The sequence below is a fragment of the Mugil cephalus genome, chromosome 6, assembly GCF_022458985.1.
Source record: "Mugil cephalus isolate CIBA_MC_2020 chromosome 6, CIBA_Mcephalus_1.1, whole genome shotgun sequence".
Classification (NCBI taxonomy): domain Eukaryota; kingdom Metazoa; phylum Chordata; class Actinopteri; order Mugiliformes; family Mugilidae; genus Mugil; species Mugil cephalus.
Window position 1 is genome coordinate 10,097,858 of NC_061775.1, and position 27,117 is coordinate 10,124,974.

The 27,117-nt window shown below is 42.9% G+C and overlaps 2 protein-coding genes across 2 annotated transcripts; both read right to left on the minus strand.

The window, feature by feature from the left end:
• Nucleotides 1-4,041: 4,041 nt before the first annotated feature.
• On the minus strand, nt 4,042-20,646 carry pdgfra (platelet-derived growth factor receptor, alpha polypeptide). Its single transcript, XM_047586971.1, has 29 exons — nt 20,437-20,646; nt 18,339-18,414; nt 17,966-18,253; nt 17,289-17,549; nt 16,777-16,916; nt 15,672-15,834; nt 15,047-15,239; nt 14,467-14,582; nt 14,084-14,383; nt 13,729-13,995; nt 13,469-13,599; nt 13,185-13,353; nt 12,908-13,097; nt 12,641-12,756; nt 12,369-12,495; nt 12,039-12,235; nt 11,402-11,496; nt 10,975-11,107; nt 10,572-10,676; nt 10,011-10,121; nt 9,454-9,607; nt 8,620-8,780; nt 8,187-8,302; nt 7,549-7,671; nt 7,344-7,455; nt 7,154-7,253; nt 6,827-6,932; nt 5,903-6,138; nt 4,042-5,815 (listed from the first exon to the last, which is right to left on the minus strand). Exons 2-29 carry the CDS (start codon nt 18,394-18,396, stop codon nt 5,668-5,670), a joined length of 4,416 nt encoding a protein of 1,471 aa, XP_047442927.1. The 5' UTR covers nt 18,397-18,414; nt 20,437-20,646; the 3' UTR covers nt 4,042-5,667.
• Nucleotides 20,647-24,952: 4,306 nt separating this feature from the next.
• Nucleotides 24,953-26,467, minus strand: gsx2 (GS homeobox 2). Its single transcript, XM_047587576.1, has 2 exons — nt 25,956-26,467; nt 24,953-25,716 (listed from the first exon to the last, which is right to left on the minus strand). The coding sequence occupies exons 1-2, from the start codon at nt 26,326-26,328 to the stop codon at nt 25,376-25,378; spliced, it is 714 nt and encodes a 237-aa protein (XP_047443532.1). The 5' UTR covers nt 26,329-26,467; the 3' UTR covers nt 24,953-25,375.
• Nucleotides 26,468-27,117: the final 650 nt, after the last annotated feature.

Genomic DNA, 27,117 nt, shown 5'->3' on the forward strand with positions numbered 1-27,117 from the left:
ACAGTTTTAGACAGAAGATATTAAAATGAAAATCAGTAGGTTGTGTTTTTTTTTGTTTTGTTATTTATTTATTTATTTATTTATTTTTTTAAAAGAAGAAACTCAACTGAGAAATTCTTGTTGAAACACACGGAACCACAATGCTATGCAAGTTAAACATCATAGCTGTTGCTAACAATGGCTGAATTGAAAAAAAAAAGTATGTATGTTTTTTCAGACTGTGAAAAAGAAAAAGAAAGGCTGAATGAGATTTTGCACCGAGTTACAGAAGCTGGTGTAACAGAGGCAAACATGTTCAGAAGCACATTAGCATGTTGACGCTAGCTCAAAGCCCATATTTGACAGAGCTGTTTAGCATGGCTACAGGACATTTTGTTGTTCTTTGTCAAATGAAAATTCAGACATTTGTTTTTCAAAATTTCTACAGATGTGTTTTCGTGAGGAACCAACTCTGAAGCCGGCCTTTGAGTCCGTGGATGCAAAACACGGAAATAGATTCTGGTCAGATATATGTTTCTGGAAAACATTTGCATGACTGGTGTGAAACTGAAAAACCCTTTAGTCATTTTATTGGAGTATGTAAACCACAACAGTTTGCATGCATGTCTCAAATTAGGCAAAGTCCAGTGAATGGCACATTTGTTATCATTATGGGTTGGGGGTATCTTTCCACTGCTTTGCACGCACAGAGACTTCGTTTTTCACTGGAACAAAGCTCTCACTGTATGTCGCCATTCTGGGCACAGTTGTTTCTTTACAAACAGAAATAAAGCTTAAAGAATATTCTCCCATGACATTTTTAGAAGTAACGTGGGCTGTAGCCCCTCCTCAGAGTGTGTGCAGATCACGTCCAATATCGACAGCCCGTCTGAGTTATATCTCTGAAACTTTTTTTTTTTTTTTTTTTTTTTTTACATCTTTTTAGGGCCAAATGCTCATCATAAAAACATTTTTAAAAAATCCCTTTATGAGCAGTTCATTCAGATTGCGGTCAAATCACATAAACTAAATGTTGATTTTACACAAATGGATGTCTTTATTAGCAGCACAGTTCTGTGCAGTGTCTCTGCAGTGGAGGCTCTTTTGCAAACTCCCCCCTTGGAACTGCAGCTGTGGTTTGGAGCAGTTATTGACCCCGCTGTGCACCAGTCTGCCTTCAGGCTTTAACTGTTCGAGCAAACACAAGAAACAAAGCAGAATCACAAAACAAGAATGCATTGGTAAAAAATAAATAATTAAATAATGAGGAAAAGGCTGCGGTTAAAGCTGTAAAATTGTGGAGATGTGGACAAAGGTATAAACTAGCGCTACAGGTGTGAGTGGCACAGTGGGGCAGTGGAACCAGGGCTTCTCTGAGGTCATTCTGTGAGACATTGCATATTTTCTCTGTGTGTCTATGGGTTCACTTCAGGTACTCTGGCCTCCTCCCACAGCCTAAAGACATGCATGTTGGAAGGTGATGATGACTCTAAAATGGCCATAGGTGTGGATGTGAGTGTAAATGATTGTTTGCCTTGTTGTGTTAGTCCTGTGATAAACCGTCAACCTTTCCAGGGTGTACCTGCCTCTCGCCTGGAGTAATCTGTAACTCACCTGTGAAATCGCTTCAACGTTTTTCAGGCCAAGGACCCCTAAACTGATGAGAGATAGGGAGCCCCTACCTACTACATGTGTTCTCTATTAAACTCGACCTAGTGCTATTTATAAATATACATTAATACCATCATTTTGCATTCAATATTAAGCTTTTCAAATAATACAGCGGTTCAAATATTCATTTATTTTTATTTCAGACTTGAAACAGTAGGGTGGCCGTACAACACATACCTGACATAAATATAAATACACATACACATAAATACACAAACACACATATATGAAATTATTAAACTGGACTGAGTAGTTGGCTGATGTTAGTGAGCTGCACTGCTAGCTTCTCTTTTGCTAATATTGCAGCATACTTCTGGATTCTACATAGGCTCAGTGGCGATACAGGCGGGGCCCACTGTGTACAGGAACCTTAGATAGACAGGTCTTGTGCAGCGCTCTATGTGAGGCGGTTCCCATATCACTGAATGAGTGGAGTACTGACTGAAAGATAACGTCTTCTGCTTCTGTTAATCCCTTTACTTAAATATGGTGGTTTCACTTTACTATGTATTTAAATACATTTAAATTTGTGAGGGAAAAAAAATATTTATATATATATAAAATGAAATATATATAAATGGCTAATCAACCAAAGATTTTGGGACCCCCTGCTGGAGACCAATGCTCTAGGATTAGCAGTTACAGATAATGAATGAATAAATCATTAATATCAACAAATATTTGACACCCCCCTGCTTAATGTGAAAGCGTGTGCTGATTCTGATCTGTGGAGCTGCGTTCTATTCTCCGTACTATACTGTCTGTGGTCCTGGCTCCATCTACCTGCCCAGTGATGGGGACAGGGCTTATCTACTTACTTACTAACTCACTTATAGTTAGTGTCCCTGACAATTTTATACCCCATGTTCTTGATTTATTCCTCTAATTTATATTAATAAACAAATAAAGTTACTTCATAGGCCATAAAAGTAACTTTACGAGCACAGCTTGATCACTATCTATTCTTGTTTTCATTGTCAGACTCTCATGTAACATGCACCCCCATGTCTTGTGCTCTATGCAGATATATCATGTTTCTATGGAGACGTATACATGTATTCATCCTCCTGTTAGTCTATTTTCCTTCTCTTCTGTCCCACCTCTCTCTTTTTCCGGTCTGCTTGGCCAGCCTAGCTCTGGGCTCTTCAGTCAGCCGGTTAAGTTAAGACTGTTATTGATGCCACAGTAAATAAACCAGTTAATCAACACGCCATCAAACAGCATTAAAGCCACGTGAAGGTCGGTTTGCAAATTGATTCAAATGAATGTCAGGTGTGTCTGGTCTTTGGTTTTAAGCCGCGTACAGCTGCAACTCCCTCACGCCACTTCCCTTTCAAGACACACGAGGTGAAGCTAAGGAGGACATGCAGGGATTACAGAGGTCCACCCACTTGTGCAGGCTCAGACCATCCTTACAGCTCTGCATCAGGCTGACCTCCCACTTCTCCCACTTTCACCAGAGGCCCGAAGCATTTTCTAGATTCTATCTCCCTCTAGTGGACCTATAAGACAATGACAGCTTAGTCTGTCAGTAAACTTAAGTCTTTTTACTCGTTTGTGGCAGATTCACACATTGTTAAACATTATTTCAGCATTCAAGCAGAAAATGGCAAATTTCTGAAAGACATTATCGGTTTAAACACTACTTTATATTGTTGTTGGAAAACTATTTGGAAGCACTTTGGAGAGATGATTGCCCCCCAGTGACAGACTGTCAGATTGCATTTGTAACGTTAGAAGGCTTACTCCACACACCGCACGTATACAAAAAACTGATATTTTACTGCACCGCTGAATTTCATTGCCTTATTAGTGATGCTTATCATAGCTGATGATTTTGCACATGAAATTTACAAATACAGTACATTTCAGAAGGTGGTAAAAAAAATTAAAATAAACTTTTTTTTCCCACATTTTGGAGCATATGTGTGTATAATGTGCATATTATACAGGGGTACAATATACTATTGTATTAGTGTTTAGAACCAATGTCATGGGAAAAATAATCCTTTTCATTCAGTATTTACCTCATGCTATATTAGTGTAGTAGTAGAATTTTTATGTAAGCACAGGATTTGTGCATGTCCACTGGTTGCATGCCAGTGTTTTGGTATATACAAGTTTATGTTTCTACACGTATTTGTCTTGCACCAATATCTTACACTGTCACATATCCTATATGCCTACATGCCATTCATCAGTGTCCTCATTAGTGTTGTGCTGTATCTAATATCTTTGTGGATAGAAATGAATCTTACAAGGTTTAATGAGTTGATTTGCACCTTTTTCATATAGACATTCACCTCACAAACCATTTTTTTCTTTTTTTATTCCTGTCATGACATATTATTTCTATTTTGGTGTGCAACACAGAGAGCATTAAGACATTTGTACATTATAAATCATTTATTGCAATATAAATCTTCTGAATGTACATGATGTAACATAATGGAACATGGTATTAAATCATCATATTGGGTGTGATTATTACCTATAATTACAGATAAGGTACCGTCACGTCACTCATCCGCGACACAAACATTCACATCCACGCTGCATTAAACATCCAAAAACAAAGCGCAACTATTTTTTCTTTCTGCTCCTTTTTTTTGTTTTTTTTTTCCAGACTGGCTTATTTGTCTGCAACATCCAACACAAAAATGGGGGGGGGGAGGAAAGTGCAACAACTGATTGCAGTTTATATCACAGTCAAAGGGAAGAGGCAGAGGCAGTGGCACAGCTGGTACAGCAGCAGGAAAAAACAGAGGGTTACAAAGAGCCTACAGATAACTGATGTATGACATCAGATCAACATTAATCATCTAGTGTCTTAGTATAACTAGAACCTGCTAATAGACTTCAGGACAATAGATAAAATATGACACTGGAATGTACAATCTGCTAGCAAAGAACTGCCGTTTGTTTTTATTTTGGGCTCCTCATATTTTAAGGTGATTAATAATATACATTAGAAAACACGTGAAAATATAAATGTTCTAATTCACACATGCTCACAGATCACAAATGTTGTCCCCTACTAAGTTTTCTTGCATTATTTTATTTTATTGTCCTCTAAAAGAATTGGCTTCAACAGGGCAGAGGAGGGTGCAGAAGATTAATTTGAGCTCAATACATGTGTGTTATCCAAATAATTCTCTCTAATAAAACAACTCTTGAGCTATTTACATTACAATCACAATTCTTTTTTTTTTTTGATAAAAGCCCACGGGACAAACACGACTGAAATCTGTGCTTTTGAGAAAAAAATGTGAGACAATGCAAAGAAGCTCTTCTCTCATAACCATTCAAACTGCTTTTGTCAATATCTACTCGGTATTCACAAATAATACAGGTTAACGTAACAGTTAAGTAAAAAAATAAATTTGAATTACTACATGTACTTAACTATTGTAGACGTACGGTCATATACAAAAACAATGCACATAGTCCAAATGTTGTGCTTTTAAATCCAAGTATTGCTACTGATTGTACCAGCATCAGGTGCTTCTCTTGCAGCAGGTGAGTATGGAGTGAGTTTACCTGCCAATGCGGTTGCTAATATCGTAATTACCTAGTTTAAATAGTGCATCTGTAGTGGTTAAATACACATCATATGAATTGTATTTCATTTAGAGTTGATTCATCCCTTCTTGCTTATATTGCTGTAATAAAAATGCCCGATAGAGTAAAGCTCAGATTTTTTTTTTTTTTAAATTGGGTCCGACACACAGGCTCTGTGGTTCTTTGAGTCCTTTCTTTCTTTCTTTGTTTCACTCACTCCTCCAGCCCAACGGAGGGCATTGTCCAGGGAGAAGTGACAGTAGGTACGTCACCACACCTCATCGAGACAGGGAAGTGGTTCAAGTTTTGTCCTCTGAAAGGGAGACTCAGAGGAGGAACGGCCGGGCTAGAGGGTCGACAGTGAAGTCTTTGGTTGATTTACAGTTCTTTCTCTAGTATCCCCTGTCCTTACATCCCCTTTTCCTTGCAGCTCCCGCTCTACAGGCTGAGCAGTTGTCACAGAAAGCTGTCCTCCACTAGGTCACTACAGTCCAGACACATCTCGTCCAGCAGCGTGATGTCCTCCAGAGTTTCCCCCTCACGCTTAGCGTAGGTGGAGCTGCTGGAGCCTGTCTCGATGGCGCTCTCGTCAGAAGTTTGAGAGCTGCACGGATTGGAAAAAACACGAGTTAATACAATCCGAGGCTCAATACAGTGCAACGTAGTAGATGTAAATGGTTGGTCCATGTACCTGTGTCTGTTCCTCTTTCCATATTCTTCATCGGATATAGGGTCCAGGTCGGGGAGAGGAATGATGTAGCCGCTGTCAGAGCTTAGCCGCTGCTCGTCGAAGCCGCTTTCCCTGTCCTTCAGCTTGCCCTGGTTCTTGTATGTGATGCCGATGTAGTCTTCATCATTTTCCACGCACACTCGTGTGACAGCCGGATGGTCGCTCTTCAGGAACTCGTGGTTCACCTTCTCATAATGCTGCGCAAGAAAGATGGAAACATTAGCATTAGGCTCTGTCGGGTAGAGGGAACATGAAAATATTTGCCTTTCTGAACAGAAGCCATGATGATTGAACACAGGGTGTATAAATACTACAGAGCCGCAGTAGTGAGGGAGAGTATGTGATCCCTAGCTGTGTCGCCAGCTGGATGGTGTGATCCAAACTGAAAATCACACATCCCATCCAAACCCGAGGTGCTAAAACAAGAGCTGGTTCCTCCTCTGCCACCAGCCATTAAATCTGCGAGGAAGGCAGAGGTAAAGCTGTTTTGATGTGCCATGTGTGGTGTGGAGTTTAATGGGGTAATTAAGGGTGGGTGGTGGAGGCGAGAACTGGGGCTGCGTCATTACCTCGACTGAGGCCAGCCACTCTGACACACAGCTGCTGCACTGCACTCTAATCACTTGTAGGTTTGAGTTTTACAGAAAACACAGAGCCTGCAGAAACGCTCCTCACGGAGGAAGTGACGGGGGTTTTAAATTAGCTGCCTGCAACCTTTTAGAGTGTATTTAAATTATTTTCAACCTGTAGTTTGCATGGCAAAATATTAAAGGGAGGAACGAAATGTACAGAAGTCCAACGGTGGGGTCAAGAATGAGCGGTGGTAAATTTAAAAAGCAGGTGTTCGGAAGGTCGGACGACATGAGAGATGACGAGGAGACTCACCCTCCTGTAGCTGGAGGGCAGCAGAGACGCCACAGTTTCACTCAGACCCAGGAAAGAAGGCCTCTTTTCAGGCTCACTGTTCCAGCACTTCATCATCATCTCATAACTGAAAAAGCAGAAAAAAAGCGAACACGGATTGTGTTACTACAGAAAACGTCACGACCTGTCGTGCGACTTGTAATTTTGCCATGACTGATGTCAGCCACCGCTCAGAAGCTACCCGTGCTGAGTTAAAAAGTTTAAGTGCATTCCTTGTTTGACATGATGTGAGGGAAGATTTACGTAATACATTGCAAACATTTAACCATCATGTGAGGGATTACGTACACATCATGAGGTGCATGCTCAGGTTTCGTCATCCTGTATCCGCTCTTGAGCTTGTTGTAGAAACTGGAGTCCACCACCATCCCTGGGTACGGGGTGCCACCTTCACACAGAGACATATCCAAGTGAGTTTATGAGCCAACTCTGGTCTGAGAGATTTCTCCCTGTCTTACAGAAATTTGACCAGGCTTACCTAAGGAGAATATCTCCCAGAGGAGGATGCCGTACGACCAAACATCACTGAGAGTGGTGTACAGGTTGTCAAAAATACTCTCTGGTGCCATCCACTTCACTGGCAGGAAAGTCTGTGTGATGACAGAGAGGAAATGATCGACCACATTCACAAAGAAGCACCACAGCATAACTTAAAGGATAAAGAGATGTACTGTCAGACTTACGCTCCCTTTGGAGACATAGTTGTTGTCATGCATTATGTCTCTGGCCAGTCCGAAGTCACAGATCTTCACAATCTTGCCCTGTGAGAGGAGGACGTTCCTGGCTGCAAGGTCTCGATGCACACACTGCAAAAGAACGGCGGGGTAAGCATATGACGCAGTTGTTTTCAACTCTCACTTCCATTTGTCCTCAAACGAAGAAATTCTGCTCCCACAGCTACTGACATCTATTTCTGCAAGTATTTTACTTCTGCCGAGTTCATTTTTAATGGCGTTTCATATTGCTAGTCTTTATGTAAACATGCCAGTTGGAGGGATGTCTGTGACCACTGGATATTTAGGGATAATAACTATGAAGCTGAATGAAAAGCTTCTGGCTGCAGTGTGTCCCTGCCTGGTAATTCTAGCCCTGGCTGTGCTGCGACTATATTCAGCCCCTGGCCTCTACTCCTGAGTGGCCTCAGCAGCCTTCACAGGGCTGCTTATCACACCCTAACCCTTGGTCGGCATGGCTGTCACCATTTAGGACACAGCGCTATATCCGCAACCTGCCATTACAGTAGTGAGAAGAAGGAAAATGTGAGGCTGTTGTAAGGGAAAAAAAAAAAAAAAAAGAGAGAGAGATTTTCATTCAAACTTACATTTTTGGAAGCTAGGAACTCCATGCCTTTGGCCACTTGGTAGGTAAAGCTGAGCAGGTCGGTTGTGGTGAGGCCTTCATTCATGTCATCTGACAGCAAGCTGTCCATCTCGCATTCTGATTTTACAAAACACAGACAGACACCATGAGGCGCTCCATGAGTGCATATTCATTGTGTATTATATAAATAGTACTGCCTGCTCAAACCTGGCTTTTACTAATGGCAGGGAGAAACCTGGCATTATTATGCCTGTGCTACAATTATCCTCTCCATGTAATTACAGGGCAGTACCGGTCCTAAATTCTGACAAGGGTGTACCCCTCAACCAACACTGACTCAAACACAACAGCAAGGCCAAGTAAGTACACTCCAATAATCCTGAGGAGAGAGTGAGAAGGACGACAGGGAGGTGAGGAAGAGCTGCGCTGCGTACCACTTGAGCCTTTCTGCGAGGGTGGGTGGTCGTAGTTGGACCTCTGGATGTCCGAGTACTTGGAGGCGTTGCTCATCTCCAGCATGGGCACATACTGAGTGTTGTCTGCCTGCTTCATATCCATGTAGTCTCCTTTACTCTCAAAGGACAGGATCACGTAACTGTGAGCAACGGCAAGAGAACAGTTAGAGATCTTAGGTGAATGGACTTTTGTGATGTGTAAACTATGGTGAGAATACACTGTATGCATCCCCTTTATAGAAAATGGAAACTATTTCCATGTAGTTATGTGTGCCCTTAAATCCTCTGTCTTTGCGGCTGAGCTTAGAGGAAGATGTGGTCGGGGCTAACATGGTAGCCAGGATTAAATTGTGTTATGGTCATACCGAGGTGTGGTCACTGTGAGTCATCTGTCAACACAGATGAGCCTCAAACCCAGAGAGAGACAGGGAGAGAGAGAGCTGCTGTTTCACCAGGAACATTTGAACGGACACAATTAACAGGTACCTCCAAAGTAATGATATTAGACTGAAAGCTGAGACCGCTTTATACTGCGATGTGATTAGAGGGAAGACGCCAGACAATCTCCTCAACCAAGGAGAAAACCACAGCGATAGAGTTACCGATTAGGGGAAGAGGGAGAATGTGCATGTGTGAGACAGTTCTTGTAAATGGGTATTTGGGACCATAGTAGAAGGCATATTTAGTATGTATGTTTTCTGTATTTTTTTTTTTTTTTTTTTTTTTAAACCTTTACCTTGAACTTCAGTGGCCAGATTAAACAATTTAAAATACAGGTAAACACGGTGATACTTAAAATCATGTATGTAGTACCTCCTGCTGCTCTCATCTGCAGGGTTGATTCCAAAGATATCCAGCTCTTTTTTATTTTTTTCTGGGGTCAGGCTGAGGAAGTTCTCCCTGTTCTTGTGCAGATAGTTGACCAGGTCCCCGTAGAAGCAGTATTCGGTGATAATGTAGATAGGCCCTGGGAACGACAACACAGATAAAGTCGTGGATCGGCGTCAGTCTGCAGACTAATCTTATCAGAGGCTCGTAAAGGCTAAAAGCACAGTCAAGAGGGCAAGCCTCCACTTTCCCATAAAAAGGCCATTAAAATACCACACCCACCAAGACCCGAGGCAACACTGTTGATTTTTTTTTGGCCGTGAAGAGTTGTAAATGTTGAAAACTGCCAAATCCGTACGAGCGTTTGTGAATGTGGGTGTTTTACTGAGTGTGCCTTTCTAAAGTGCTGACTAAATTACACAGGAGAGGCAACAATGGTTATGTTAAAGTGTTATTACACAGTATGTTTGCCCACAAAAATGTGTGTGTGTGTGTGTGTGTTTGTGTGTATTTGTACCAGTTTATGTGTGTGTAATATTCACCTGACTTGGTGCATGCTCCCAACAGGTTAACAATGTTGAGGTGGGGCCCAAGATGAGTCATGATCTTCAGCTCAGACATCAGTGCCTGTTTCTCACTGGAGCGTGCTGTGGCTGAATGAAGGAACAGCAGCCGTGACTATCACTGCACTCAATCAATTCACAACAAGTCAACCCTTCATGCATTAAACCAAACACAACTCCTTTATCTGAATTTCTATGATTGCAGTAAATTTTTTTTTTTTTTTTTTTGTCTACTACAGACATATGAGTCTGAATGGTTTAATCATATTTCACCTGGTCATTAAATTTTCCCAGTGTTTTATATGTTTAGGTTGGAATTTGTGACAGAGTCTCCATTTAATGAACTGGCTAAATAATTACGATACCGTAAGGACACAGAAGACTAGTGCAAAGTGGACATCAGACGTAATTATATCAAAATCAGTTACAGTTATACTGAAATATATAAATCTGCAGGACTGCCGCTCCAACTTATGTGCTTCTCTTCACAGTTAAATATCAGTGACTGGCAGCGCCATGACTTAAATGTGTTGAACTCACGTTTTAGCATTTTAACTGCCACCTTCATGACAGGTTGGGAGCGGCTGAGTCCATAAGCAGTCCCCTCCACAACTTTCCCAAAGGCCCCAGAGCCCAGGATACGCCCTGGGGAACACAAGACAGCAGAGAGTCAGTTATCTAGAAAGATAGGCACACAAACAAATTCACGCACTTCTGCTTTTATCTGCTTTCTGATCCGTGACTCTTTCAGTGGCTGAATGTCCCCTTGATCAAATCACATTCCAGACAGCAAAAACTTCACTGCCTGTGACAGATTATTTTATCAGAGCGTCACTTCAAAGACCGAGTTAGACATCCTGGCTGGAATATCCCTGCAGGGAGGCAACACAGTCACCGGCACAAGACTAGAGTGTTAGTGCACTGAAAATAACGTTCAGCTCACCGAGCACAAGTCTGTCACGAGGGAACTCCCATCTGGAGTCATAGGGAAGCTGCATGGGATCCACGTAGATATATTCATGGCCGTCTGGGCTCACAGACTCAATGACCCTCCAGCGAATCTCATACCGTGGTTTCTGAAAGACAGAGAACACATGAAATTTGATCAGTTTGCCTTTGTTAAGTCCTGCAGAACAGTCAACCAAACAAAGTGCTCAGTAGAAATGCTGAAACACATAGCTGCTCATAGATTATGTTAAGAAAAATGTCACGCATGATGAAATTTAGAAACTTTTGATCTTCCATGGCTTGTTTCCTCCAGAGAAAATGTTCTTACAGTTATATTGTTAATATGAATGCTGAAGAAGGAGGAAATGGGTGAGTGAATGAGCGAGCGGGTGAGAAGTGTGAATAAATGATCACAACAGTACCTGTTTCCATATAACAACCAAGACAATGAGTGAGATGATGACAATGACCAGGAGCACCAGCACAGCAGCAGCTACAGTCAGCTCGGGGTGAGGGCCTGTTCAGAAGGAGAGCCAGCGGCCATGTTAGATGGAGAACACATCAATCAATCGGATGCAATGTGTGTGGAAATGCTTGCAATGAAAGACGTATGTGTTGCATAAGAGAGGAGGCTTAGGAGACAATTTAATCTATAGGGTGTCCAGATTACGAGGCCCAAAAGGTATGCTGGGAAGATAGTGGGGATGTGGGGGGTGGGGGAGGAGACCGGGGAGAGGGGCAGAGGACAGAGGCGTAAAGCTCATCTGGAAGGACCAAATGGCCGAACAATCTCTGGTGTCCCTGAATTGGCTGTCACAATAGTCCCTTCCCAGCCCACTATCAGCTGTCTCATCAGAACCCATCAGCTGACAGCTGCTGTAACACTGACGGCACAAACCGACCCCTGAACACAGTCCTTTGCAAGCCCCGTCGCACCCCGAGTGTCAGAAATGGAAGGAAACAAGGTGGAAACAACAACATCAACTGTCAATTCAAAGCTGGGAAAAAGAAAGAAAGTTACTTCACAGGATATGACGAAAAGTAATTGTGTGTCCTCACCATTAGAAACTAGTTTGACCTCCCTGCTAACGACGCCCATTTCGTTCCTGGCCAGGCAGCGCACCGCCAGTGTGCTTTCCAGATGACCAAACATGACCTGGCTCTCCAGGTTGCTGTCTTCATTAAAGTGCGAGTCCATCGTGATCTCTGTGGAGTTGGCGGGGAGGGGCACCCAAGAAGACGAATCATTGGCACAGCTGGGACAAGAGATACACAACCCGATCAATCAAAGTGTATAGACAATGCATATATGTAGAGCCACAAGTCCAGAAGCATTATTGGTGAGTTTGCTGAGCAAAAGAAGTTTTCACTAAGGACAATTACACTTACTGTTTGATGTTCTTGCAGATGAACCACTCGACCACAGGGGTAGGCTGTCCTTTAGTAATACATACCACAGACTGGCCTGTGGCTGAGCCATGATGGATGTCCATCAGATCCATAATGACTGCAGGCACTGCAATAGAGTCCAAGAGACCGAGGTAAGCATAGTAAAGTGTGTAAACGTGAGAAAAACAGACTTAGTGAGACTAAGAGGTTTCCAAAGTAATATCCAAGGAAATAAAGGTAAATTAATTGCCTAGTGCTTTCCTCTTACTGACCTTTGACCTCCAGGATTAAGCTGAAATCACGACTTTGGTTTCCATTCTCTACTCGCATAGTGTAGTTCCCACTGTCCTCTTCCTTGGCTCGGATCAGGGTGAGAACACTCATGTAGCTGTACAACACACAACAACACCAGAAGCTGCAGTAACTGCACACTCTAAGAAGTTCACAATGGCAATACACCCTAATTAGAGGCCCAGCTAATGTGTTGGAATGTTACTTTAAGGGTGTCATTAGCCCTGCTGTCATTGGGGGAGACTCACCTGGTCTCACTGATCTGCCGGAGGCTGGTGGAGATCTCCGCTGCCACATCGCCGAGCAGGGCACCATCTTTGAACCAAGTGACTTTAGCACTAGGAAAGGAGGTGATCTGAGACCTGAACTCACGGACCTCATCCAGGTCTGCAGATTCATATTCCTTGAACTCCGGATGGACTGACAAAAACTCACTTGCTGTTGTAGAAGAAAAGAGGCCAACCGGCATTCAGCAATAACTCATTGCTGTAACTTTAATGTACATAAAGAAGAGATTTTTCTTACCAAAAACTTCAACAGCGAGTTGTTTTGTCTGGCTCTCGTTGGTCATTATGTCTGTGATGGAGCAAGAATAGATGCCACTGTCTTTGGTTGAGGCGTGTGGGATCGTGAGCGTGTAGAAGATCTTCTGATCCCTCTTATTCTCATGTACTGTTTTGACAGCACGATTAGCCTGCCAAACAAAAAATCAACACAGGGAACTTTAAATTACCAACCCTGATTGACCAACACTCACATTAAATTCCATCCGAATCATCTTGTGCGCTTCATACGAGTTGTATCCTCACCAGTCGACCAGGATATTTCCAGCGGTCCTCCAGAATCTCAGATCCTTGAGCTACACAGGTGACAGTGATCGTCTCTCCCACCAGCAGAGCCGTCCTCTTAGCCGTCAGCTCAACGTGCAGCGCAGCACCACCTGAGACACAACGTTAAAATGTCCATGTCAGGGCACAATTCCACCAAAGAAAACAGGATACGCTCAAATCAGAACTGAAATGTAGAAGGAAGGAATTTTATGAAGGTTGTCACGAGGCAACATACACACCTGCCCAGCCGTGGACAATGTATTCCCCGCTGTAGTGTTCCTCTCCGTTTATGATGGCCTTACAGGCATAGGTCCCAGCAGAGAACACCCCCAAGGCGCCCCTCTTACTGTCATAAACACTTGGCACAGGCTGCCAAGTGTCAAAGTTAATAAGGGTCACGTTAGCACTCGGATCAGACACTCGGCACTGGATCTCCATCTCCTCACTGCCCGACAGGACGTGATTGCTAAAAGGCACAGGGGATGGCACAAAGGGAACCTCTGGATCTGCAATGAGTAAAATGAGTCTGTCAGACCTGAAAATAAAGTCAAATAATAAAAACCCACAAGCTCAGCGTTGCTGTGTTCTCCATACCTGGTACATAGATGTAGATGCTGCTGCTTTCTTCGAAATCATCGGTGAAATTTCTGCTGTAAAAGCATCTGTAGTAGCCAGTGTGCAATGCTGTGGCATTGTCCACTAGGAGAGTGGTGACAAACAGGCCGCTGCTGTCCTCCCGCGCTTCCTCAGCCACATCGAGCGGCGTTTCCCATGCTAGTTGACCCTCTCCGCGACACGTCAATGTGAAAGGAGTGTGGAGGGGAACCACCATATCTTCTTCTTCTGGCAGCAGAAGAGGTGCTGAGGACGGTGGGATCATCACTCCAGTGGAGGCTGAAAGAAATGAGACAGGCACTGTTCAGTGAGAGATCAGAAATGTGTGTCTGCCTGCCTGTCTGTCTACTGCTCTATCTTACCTTTCACTTTGAGGATGAAGGAGAACTGAGCAGTACGCGAGCCACTTATGGCTGTGATGGTATAATTTCCGTTGTCTTTTTCCATAGGGTGCCGTAATGTCAGAATGCTTTCATAGCTGGAAGAACAATAATAAAAATAGGCAAAGTTGGAAATTTGCTTTCTTGCTGAAATTATAAGTTTACACATTATGCAACAGTTAGCAGTCAAATCAGTATTGGACTGGAATTTTGGGGAAATAACAGGTCTATATATGAACCTTTTTGCTCTAAGTCCCTTTAAAGCCCACAGAGGGATATGCTTTAAAATTGGGGGGAAAAAAAAAGTTCTTTTATAAAACTGTTTTACCAGAGTCAGGCTAGTCGTTGGATTTTTTCCAGTCTTCATGCTAAGCTAACCTAAACTTCAACCAGGTCTAGTTTCATGTGTAGGGTATATATATGTGACAGTGGAATCAGTTTTCTTACCTTGGTAAGAAAACTTACATGCATATGTCTTTTAAACGCATTGAGACTGAGTGCTGCCATACCTGAAACTTAAAAGACTTTTAGGCTGACAACAAATCACAATCTTTATTCTCACCGATTCCCTTTAAGGTGGCTTGTTTGGGTGACGATGTAGTAGTTCTGTAGTATGGCTTTGCCGTCTTTCTGCCATGTCACTTTGGGGGCCGGGTACGCATCAATGAAGATGGTGAACTCCGTTTCCTCTAAAATGCTGACAAACTCTGTCGCCAGAATCCCTCTGTGGTCCAGAGCCACGAAAGAACTCTCCTCTAAGAAACGGAGAATAGGAGAAGAACAATTGGGTGACTGTGGATGAAAATGGGCGAAGAAACAGACTGAGCGAGTCGAGACTGAGTGACAGTGTGGGGACTGGGATGTAGGCAGAGTGACAGCGAGGGCTGAGGTGAAATGAAGGCCCGACACACATCTGGTGAAGTCATCCCATAAAAAACAGTAGCTGATGTTGAAAGCAGAGGCGACGCTTTAGGTTTGGACAGTAGAAAATGATTTAAACACACTGCGAGAAGCACCTTGAGCACATATGTGGAACCATGACTGATGTAGCTGAATGATGATGAGAATATTAAATATATATATAATCTAAGTGACTGTACCTCAGCTGTTGGAGTGATTTTTCTCATTATTACAGTTCTACTGAAAACTCATTATAGGTATCCAGGAAATCTTTCTGGAAGGCTTACCGAAGACAGTAACAGCCGCACTGCTGACTTTGACCTCCCCGCTGATTGTGTTGGTGATGGAGCACTCGTAGGTGCCGCTGTCCTGAGCGGTGGCACGAAAGATATCGAGCGTGTAGATGACTTGGTCATGAACACTCTGTTTTGTCTGAACTGCATCCACAGCCTATAATCAGAAGAAACAGCATGAGCTTCAGATTTTACACAGTGAAATGACAATAAAATAAAATAATAATAAAAAAAACATCTCGGTAATAAGATATTTGAATATTGTAACTCTCAGTGATTTTCCATTTTACAGGTACAGTGTCAGCATCAGAATCTGTAGGCTGTGCTGCTGAAAGCTAATGGAAAAAACACTTGCTAGGCCACAGGAGATAAATCAGGATCACAGAGCCTTTTAAAAGCCTGTAATTGCGACTGAGACCAAAACCAGGAGTCCAGCGCTCCTAGTCTCAACATCTCTGGAAAAGGGCTTAAAGGAATCCCATGCAGCAAAAGCACCAATGTGTTGCACAGATTAGGAATCTGAATGCAAATATAAACAAACATAAATTGCACATGCTTGCGCATTGCTGTCATATTGCTTTCAGATCCCTGCGCAACGGCCAGGCCTGTAATTGAACACTTCAAAAGCATTAAATGTTTAGTTGGCTGTCATGTGCAGGCAGCATCTGTCCTACAGACTCAATGTCACAAGGGTCAAAGAATTTACTATCCTTTTCTCCTTCTCCCTCCTTTTGAACTACCTCTTTCCCTCGAGCCATTTGTCCTAAACTTTAACTTCTCCTTCAGTGTCTTGGATGGGGTTAACTGCCGAGTCCTCAGAATGAAGACACAACAGTCAGCCCTTGCTTTCCTAACACATATTTTGTAACCACTAAAGGCCGTCCTCTGAGCTATATTCCACTTGCCACGGTGAGGTTTCGGTCCAAAACCATTATTCACTTATTTAAGGCTCAGTGCTGCTGGGTAGGAAATAACATGGAAAAATGACAAGGGGTTGAAGGAAACAGGGATAGACAGGACAGGAGGATAAAGCCATGGAGGGAGACTAAATTAACATATAAAAAAATAAAGCACAGAAGGGAAAAATCTTGCATCTTGCCTGTTTTTTAGGATGGAGCCACTGCTGCTCAAAGCCCAAGCCATGGGGAGCAATGCAGGTGACCGTGAAAGGCTGCCCTGCTTTCACCATGTCTTCGCTGGCCTTGACTTTCACGTCAAAGTCATCCACTACCTCAGGGGCTAAAGAGGGAGAGAACATATCAGCACCACCATCCCACCGGTCCCAAGAGAACGACAACTTCATCACCATGACCTCATTTATCACACAGGTGGCTCAGTAGGTCGTCATTACTCACTCACACTGAGTGAAAACAGACTTGTTAAGTAACCCCCCCCAACAAAAAAAATAAAAAAATAAAATTGACATAACGTCATGGCTCTCGGGGAGTGAGATCACCCTGCAGCCTCCTCATTGTGAAGGGAGTGTTTCCAGTTGTGCAGTTATTCTTTTTAATCCTGTCACTTTTGTGTCACAACAGCCTGGCTCTTAATTACTTGTTCATTTGATAAGGACAGACCATTTAGATCACACCTACATCTGCCTTCACTCACCCTCAGTTTTCACAGTGTAAGTGGCACTTTTGAACGTCTGGTCGTTGACTGTCGTTTCACACTGGTACTGGCCCGGGGGAAGGTTCCCGAAGAAGCCCATTTTGTTGTCGTAGAGGGCTAACATCTCCTCCCCGCTGGGCACGCTCCTCAGTATAACGTGAGAGTCAGGGTGAGACACGCGGCAGGGGATGGCCGCTCCATAGCTCTCCATGGTAACGACCAGGTTATCGGGGGTCTCGGGGACAAACGGAGCGTTGGGATCTAGACGTGCAGAGAGAGCAACTTTTATGCTTCTTTCAGTGACCACTATATCCTCCATTCTCAGTCCAGCTTGTTCACATTTACTCTCCTTTAAGTTAGAACAAACAACACAACATACTAAAGCAAAGTTTATTCTAACTTATCACCGTTGGGAAAGCACAGGTGTTTTATTAATGGTAAGGGGTGGACGATTTTGGTTTAAACAGAACTGAGCCATCGTTAACACACCAGTGAGAAAGAGGTTTGACTAGTAGAGCAAATGTTGGATATATTTAAACCGGCTAATTGTGTAGTAAAGTTCATTTACAACTGTTCTGCCTTTAAAGTATGTTTTAGAGTGTACTTTTCTCCGGTAACACAGGTTTAGCTTCAAAGTGTCATTATGGTTCCTCTTCCTGTTTCCTGAACTTACTCACCTGGGACAAACACATATATTCCCGCCTCGCTGTCTGCCGCGTCACCGTTCCGCTCGTCCTGCCGGGTTTCATATATGCACATGTAATATCCGGTGTTTTCCACGGTCGCGTTGTAGATGAACAGCGTCGAGGTGTAGTATCCCGGATAGACGAAGGTGTTTTTCGGCAGGGGATCGGTCCAGACCACGTTTCTTTTACCGGTGCAGCTTATGTTGAAGATGGAGTCGGGCTGCAGGACGAATTCTTCCTGATTGGACACGATGGTCGGTGGCAGCAGTCCACAGGTAACTGAAGGAGGAGGGGGGCAGTTTAGTAAACATTAGCTGTGACAACAAACAACATTATCGGCCTACCTGCAGAACATTTAACGTACCTGAAACCAGTGCCAACAAGATCCCCCCAAACACGACACACTTCCTCAGCTCATCCATGGCTATGGATGCTGTGGCCTGCAAAGACAACACTGTTACTTAGTAAACAAGTAAGGTAAACACTTTTCCCCCCGATAAGATACCACTGTCTCTCCATTTTATCCAGTTTGATAATGTCACCATTTAATCGATAAATCTATGAATTATGGATTTCTCAGTGCCCTGTCAGCCTTTTACACGGCATGCCCCTGCTATGAAGTGGACCCGGAGAATTTAAAGGCATTTATGAGGCTCCCACATCGTTTTAGTTCTTAAGCCGAAGTCTTGTTAAAGGGTTATATGAATTATTTATAGAGAGGCCGAGGCTGATATTATAAAAGTGTAACTAGAATTTATAGTGTGTTGGACAGGATGAAGATAGACCGCTGCACGCTGCTCCAGGCGTCGGTAGAGGGCGACACAGTCCATCTTTTAAGGACATCGAGCACCCCTCTTTCCTATCGTCTCCAGTTTACTCATACTCGCTCTAATAAAGTTTAGGTTTTCGTTTAATATACATTTTGTTTTTGTTCGACTTTTATGATCAAGACTTATTTTTATAAACAAAATATCGACTAGATGACAGTTCATCATGGTTTGTTTTGTCACAGAGAGAGGGATCCTTCCCCTGGTCGCTTGATCCGAGTTTTCATTGGGGGCCACGTAGTGTGTCCCACTTAAAGAACGCATTTCATTCTTAAGCCGCAGCTCATAAAATCTCCATGCAAATCAGCTTCACTTCGGAATCTTTCTGAGTGGATTCATATTTGATGTGGGTGTCTTTTCTGTTTTCGGGGCCCGTTATGAATGTCCTGTGTCTTCAGTGTACCCGAACAATAAAACTGCTGGCCCTCTCGGTTTTCCTGCGGCTGTCCGCTCCGGCTCAGCCAAAAACGGGCTTAATTATCCATGGGTAACCTGGGTTTGTTTAACTCTATAATTAGCTCACCCGCTCCGCACAAAAGTACATATTTGCGTGGGAATCGGTTGACACTCGGCTCGTCTCGAACAATCTCAACAAGGGTTTCTTTTTTCTTTTTCTTTCTTATTGTTTGCTCTTTTCGGCTTGGCGAGGATCCTCCAGCCACTGCGCGTAAATCTATCTGAGCCGAAGTGGCAGTGAAAACTGTTTGCAAGCCTTGCCTGCTCTTCTTTTATTTCCACCGCTCTCCCACCAAGCGACGCGACAAATGTGTCAGATGCCAAATGCATCCTCTGCTTGGCCGGTAAACATCTGAGCGACAGCTGATGATGTCTGCGTGTCTCAACATTCAGTGCCTTAGCTCCGCGACGAACGATTGATTTCCATTGAATTTAGTGCGACTCTAGACAACCGTGCAAGCACCAGTGCGCACACAAATGGTTCGATCTTTGTCAGTAGAGCCTATGCAGAAAGTTTGACCACAAGCAGTATTCCGCTCCTCGGCGACACAGCAGGGTAGGTGGTTAATGAAGAATGCGCCGTGGCTCCAAAGCACGGTCTGTCTTCCTTTCCCCAGTTTTGACTCAGCTGCAGTAATGAACCCCTTTTTTCCAGTGCTCCCAGTGGAGATTTTCCATCTTAATTCCGCGCATTCCACGAAAGACGAGAAAACAATGCGATGTACAATTTCCAATGTGTTCTCCATTAAATGCCAGGCAGCATCCCACAATGGTGCCTTCAGTCTTCGAGGTGACACCTCCAGCTGTGAGGCCGAAACCAAGCGCTTTTATCCAGCCACAGAGTCGACCGCATCTCCCTCGCTCGGCGTCCAGGGGAGAGACCATATGGTGCATGGGGGAGACCAGTCTTATCTAAAAAAAAATAAAATATCTAATGCGTCCTAATGCAAATGTTGCATACGGCTAAGAGAGCAGACGAGGGAAATAGTGAGGGAACTTAACTTTTCCACAAATCCAAAGGATAGCAAATCCAATAATTGGATAAAGGAATTAAGCCTGCAATTAAACAACCTAAATGATCCCACCTTAGATGTCGAGCGCTTTATTCGAATAAAAGACACACGCACAACTCTTTTTTCAAAGACTAAGAAAACTTGTTCAAATCGACCTTTGAATTACCTTTTACTAATCCCCTCTTTATATTCCTTTCGTGTAAGTATATCCACAATGAATTGGTCGCTCCAAAAGGCGCAGTAAGGGTCCTTTACAGCGGTTATAATCCTCGGAGATCCTGCGCTGTGAGAGCATATGCGCGACCCTCTGTCCGCATCCACGACCGCCCTCACAACTGCGCTCCAGCTACAGCGACCTGTAACTGATTCAATGTTACAGTCCACCCTCAACCCCCCCTCCTCGTCCGAAAAAAAAGTAATCATCTGGCTCAAAGTAAATAACTCTCAGGAAATGACACCCCCCTCTTCTCTCTCCTCCCTTCGAGCGCTGGACCCCTTTTTCAAAGTAAGAGTCTTTTTCGGGGTAAATTCAGACGAACATACTTTCTGAAATGAAATTTCATTCAAGGGATTTTATTACAGTAACAGAATTTTGGGTCGTTCAAAGTCACTGTGTATTTTTGTATTGCGATGTATTTTTTAGGAACTTTTATCGCGTCTGATGATTATTTACCGCTGCATATTTCCACAAATGTCCCATCTGGTGGCTGCAATTGTTACTGTTTGGATTCACCAAGATTCTCCTCCTGTTTACAGCAAAGGCATACACTTTTTTAGACTTTTCCCTTGCATGAAGCATCACAGTTTAGTAGTGAGTCGACACCGTTGTGCTAGTCAAAGTGGGATCAGTGGCGATCTGGATTCATAGAGGGCGCTCCAACACCATCATATCACCACCCACCCGTCCGCCCGGTCTCCTCTCTCTATCTTTCTCTGTCTTTCACACACACACATACACACACACGCGCGCGCGTCTCCGTTAAATTTCATGAAAGAAATTATACTATCATAGTTTTCCTCTTTTATTAAAACTTACGGGATCCCTATTTACTGGCACTCATGCGTCAGCTGTTTATCCAGTCTTTTTGGCACCATCATTATTTTTTTTTTAACCTTTCCTCCCCTTACCTCAGGGCTCTCCTGACGGGCAACAGATGAATAATGGGGCGCTGTGAATCACCTATCTTTGTGCGCTGAATGGGAGCATCAGACCGGTGTCTCTGTGTGGAGCAGGGGCCCGGGGCCAATGCTGCAAGCCTCCCCCTTTTCCTAACTCCATGCAGCCGCTTGGCGCAATTACTTCCACATGTTAGCGAAAAGAACAGTGTCCTTGTTCTCCAAACAAAGGATCTCAGCTTCGGAAGGCCAAGCTTACCTCAGACCGGGTTGAGGCTTTACATTTTCAGGAGTCTTTTTAACACTTTTATTATTTATTTATTGCAAACAAAAATACATAAATACATTAATTAATTAAAATTAAAAATAGAAGAAAATCAGGTACATGATTAGAGGCAGTTGAACCTGTGTTATTTTAAACAAATTCAGCATAAAAATAATCAGCTTTCACTAATACTTTATTTGTTATTTTTATTTCGTCATACTGTCATCTCCAATTATACTGATCATGGTGAGTGGTCATTTCAGAAGGCGATCCTGTCTGTGTTTGATGAATGCACGCACAGTATATAAAATAGATCCTTATTCTAACCTTGTAACAACTTTACTAACTTTCTTCCCAACGGTCTTGTCGTGCGTCCAGCTGTCCACCAGGGGGATTTTCTGAAGGATGGAAATACGCCCTGATAAATAGTTTGCTTGACAGACTGTACACAGAAAAATGAAATACAAAATTAAATGTGCTAAGGCCTCTTTAAGATAACACACCGAGACACACATCTACACTTACATCACACATGCGACCTTTAAAACTAGGTTTCAAGATTGGGACTAAGCAATTTAAAGGTGCCTAGCCTCCGAAGACTGTTGCTCGCTCTGTATTATCCAAACGTTATTTAGCGAGTAAAATAATAACCTTTCTCTCAAAAATACCTAAATTCGATCTTTCGTGCCGCTCTCCGATATGCAAGTTGCAACTCGTAAAATATAACGGACTTATACATGCCCCAGTACAAGACAGCTGGCCCTGCAGTCATGTAGGAGGGATTAGAGTGAGCAATGACTCCACAGACTGACGGTGGCCCTCGGGCGGCGGTCCTATTAGGAGCTGTCCAGCGTGCTGAAATGAGGGGAATGTTGCGTTTTTATCTATCTATCTATCTATCTATCTATCTATCTATCTATCTATCTATCTATCTATCTATCTATCTATCTATCTATCTATCTATCTATCTATCTATCTATCTATCTATCTCCTCTTTCCTTTTCAGTTCAGGATAATCTTAATGGCTCTTACCCAGACACTAGGAGGCTTTTTGTGAAGAACGATGAATAAATGCTGCCAATGCATAAATGTAACAAATCGACTGCACATGTTCTAACTTCCAAAAATCACCTAACCACTGTAAATCAAAGAACCATGGAAGTCTTTTTACCGCCACGGTGCACATTTCATGACTAACAATGTCAGCAGAATCAAAACAATCAAAATCACATTTTCAGTTCTGTTCTGCTGTTCTACTGGCCCTGTCTCTTCTTTTGTTTGTGCTGTTGTTTGTGCAAAGATATATGTACTCATTTGACTTTAATCCTTGAATGGTCATCATTATGATTAATTATCTGTCGCACACCCACATAGACATATTACCCCCTCAACATGCTGACACCATGTTCAGAAATGAGCGAATTAAGAACAAAGTACCAGATATTGTGTCGTAAACGTTACGCACTTTCCACACTTGCAGCAGCAGGGAAAAAAGTTTCTTCCATTTAGAAAAAGTGACTTGCTCTTCTGGCACGCTTTTTTCGGTATTGAATTTAGAACAGAGGATCAGCGGTATAGGCTACATATGTAGAATAGGGCTACCGCTCTAATGATTCATAAATAAAGCGCACGTCTCTTACAAAAAAAAAAAAAAAAAAAAAAAGACAACGGTGTTCCCCCCTCTTCCTCTAGGGTACTTCAGCTTCTTCGAGCCTCTATCTCTCCGCATGAGACAGCAGCTGCAACCAGTTGAAAAGCGCTCTTATTAATTGTCTTTTGTCATGCGTAATTGCCACATTTTCAATAGTGGCAGAGGCCTTACGTCTTTGGAGTGGTCTCTTTTTTCTTTGCATTAGTAGGTATAGTCTCTTTCTTACGTTCATCAGTCTCTGCCTTGAATTATTGTAAATACGTTGTTTGATAACAGAGATGTGATCTGACCTTTTTGGTGTCAGTTTCGGAGGAGAAATGTGGATCAGTAGATCTATCAAAATGAGTTTAGCCCATTATAGTGGACTTAGAGTCCGAGGTCACGTCCTGTACTGAAAGGGGTGAGTTTTTTTTTAACTGCTGTTTATTCTATTGTGCATCTCTTTAAATGCTGCACTGGTCGTTCACACCTGCAAGGGAGCTCTAATTCGATTAATAGGAACTTCAATATATATTCATTAGATGGCTTTCCCTCAATAATATATGATCACCAGCGGGATGTGAAAGGGGACCATTTATTCGTGCTCTGAATGGGCCTGCGTGGGACCAAAACTTCACCTGCTTCCCCTCTCAATTAGGAATGTATCTCAAACTCTGACAGAAACGAGTTAAATTAGGCGTCAGCTAATTTCCAGTGGCCCCTCCCACGTAATCCCTCCTCAGAGTCCTTCCATTTGAGCTTGCCCCCTTTAATTCACCATAAGTTGAAAGGTTCAAATAGTGCCTAATGAAACAGTGACTAAATCGTTCTCTGTCGCTCGGAGGAACCCTGTAGCTGTCTCTCAAAGCTCTCTAAGCACACAGCCGTCGGGGGTCTCAGGCTAAATGCGAGTCCCAAGGCAGGACAATCTAACCTGTCAAAGCCTTTGCCCACTTCTATATATCCTTGTTCAGTGGTTTCAGGCAATAGCAATCAACCAACGTGGGACCGAAAACGCAATTAAACTCGCTTTGGACAACCAAAAATCTTTTCAAAAGCGAACATTAATGGACTATTGGCTGCTCCCCGGGGGCGTTATCGGGTACCCTTTTGTGGTCAGCTCTAAGGAGAAATTACAGCTACACTTTCATAAAGCTCTCTCCATCCATTTTGTATTAAATAGCTCAGATCATGTAAATTGAGCTCTTCCACACTGTGTTTCTAAATAAAGTACGCGCAGCGAACGTTGAGGCGCAACAACACAACGCCAACAGCGCCGTAATGACAGCTTAATAATAATAATAATAATAATAATAATAGTCATGGTGTTTTCCATGGTGGAAAACACTTTGAACGTTTCAGCTGGAAAACGCTGAAAGATGGACCCACACACGTCATTGTGCCCCTATCCTTAACTGCTCTGCTTTAATAAAGTGGACAGAAAAATAAGATCTCAGAGCATCCAGCTCGTTTGATTTTGATTTATTTATTTTTTTAAGTAAGAGACGTGTACTTGAATTAAGGGACACAGTTCGTTTTTCCACAATCACTGTTGTTTTTAATTTGATTAAATAAATGAACAGAGCCAGGAATATTAAGCAATATTAGGTCCTTCATGTTTATAACATGAACTTTTAATTGATAATAATAAGTCAGAACAGTCGTATATTCTTAGGTCAACTCCACATTTTTATTACAATAAATACACATATACATAGTTTACAAATTATTGTGTACAGGTTCGCAGGTTGGACCTATACTATTTCTAAGGGTTGTTTTTACCAAGCGAACCTCACTGACTGAAACAGGATCTCCGGCAATAATTGAAAACATTTATCGGGAATAATTAGCACGACCTGGGTCTGTAGGTGAGAGCCCCGGGGGTGTTCAAAATATCTTCGGTTTATTACACACACTAGGTCATGTTTCCAAATATTTCACAAACATCTATTCACATTTTTTTCTTTTAATTGAACAGCAGGATCAACATTTTTCGGAGATTCTTCATGCAGAAGATTTTTCTTTTTGGCTCAGAGTTTGCGTAATGGCACGACACATAACTGCTGCTGCGGGACTTAGGGAGTGGACTTGCTCTCAGATGGGTGACACCTCTTTCTCTTCCGAAGTAGAGGCTGGAGACAGAGACTCCTCGTCCTCTGACCTTGAGTAGTCTGTGTGGCCGCTTGTGCACTTGCAACCGCTGTGTGCGCTCCGTTGGGTCGCCTTCCCCTCCTTCTTGTGCTTCACTCTGCGGTTCTGAAACCAGATTTTCACCTGTTTCTCCGACAGGTTCAAGTACGTGGCGATTTCGATCCTTCTCAGTCTAGACAGATACATGTTCGTGGAAAACTCCCTTTCAAGTTCCAGGAGTTGCGTGCTTGTGAAAGCCGTGCGCATCCTTTTGCCATTCTGTATGTGGTTGTTCTCAGTGGCGCCTGTAGAAGAAAATAAATAGTTTTATATTAGACATTCAGTTGTATGGTTTCTCTGCCAGTTAAAGTTCAATCGAAGACAAACGAGACAAAATATCGCGCGTAAAATACCGTGCGTAAAAACAGTGTAAACGTTTATCTTACTGCCTGAAAGCGCTACAGTAACTGAAGCGAGAGCGCTAAAACAGGTGCCGAGCAGCGCTTTTAGTTGTGAGTTGAATGTTTAGCGAACAGGTGCTTACCAATAGAAAGGCAGTGGTATCTCCTGGGATCTGTGACGCTGAATGTGGGCGTGCAGACAGGTGTATGTCCAGGGTGCGCGAGTGCAGGAGACTGCTGATGCGCTATTCTCTGACAGTACTGTGCTTCCGCTCCTGGAAACTGGCTCTTCAGCATGGGAATGCTGCGGGAAGAGTGGATGTGGGACGTGACGCACAGCGGGCAAACGCAGAAAGTCCCATTTTTCCTGGACGGGCACACCGGAGCCGTGACCGTCATTACGCCCGGCGAGTGCATGCTGATGGGGATAAGGAAGTCTTGTCCTGGATGCTCCGCTGGTCCAGGTCGCACCGTATCCTTGATTATTAAGGAATCAACATAAAAAGACCTCGACATGGCTGCGCCGTTGATAAGTGATCGCTCCTAAGATAGCCGTTTCTCATCTGAACCCCTCGGGATCTCCAAAGGTGCTTATGTTTGATGGTTCAACAAAAGGGACCCCGAAGAGGGTTGGCCCTGCAGCGTCACCCACGTGCGCACCGGGCTCCAAGGGTATATACTGTCAGTGACCCAAACCACGTGATGCCTCTGTGGGCCTCCAATCACAACTTGGAGATTTACTCTTTTTATTCCGAATTTAGTTTTGAATGCTATTAATTGAGACAGTTACTCGTATTATTTTTTCAACACTGTGCAGAAAGTTCGTGACTTTTCTAGCTTAAGTCAGCATACTTACACATTACTTTGAAGCAATATTAATATTTGTAGATAAAGAATCGTTAAAGACTGATGTTAAAATTGTATTTAGAATTGTTTTACAGTGCCATTCTAAATTCAAATATGGAGTTAGAAATAATTGCTTATGTAAACCTAAATCAGAATAGGAAAGAAAAAAATAGAAAAACACTTTATTCATCTCTTGGGGGGAAATTCGAGTGTCCAGTAGCTTATACACAAACATACACAGACGTCAAAAAAACTGCAAAATCAACATAAGTAATAGCAGCAGTAACATCAATGCAATTGGAAGTCTGGTAATATATGTAAGACTGTATTAATGTGCAAGAGCGACAACAGTGCAAAATAATAATAATAATAATAATAATAATAATAATAACAGGTGTTTGAATAGTTGTGGTTCCAAATTATATACAGTGAACCGGGCATTTTTGAAATACTTGAAAA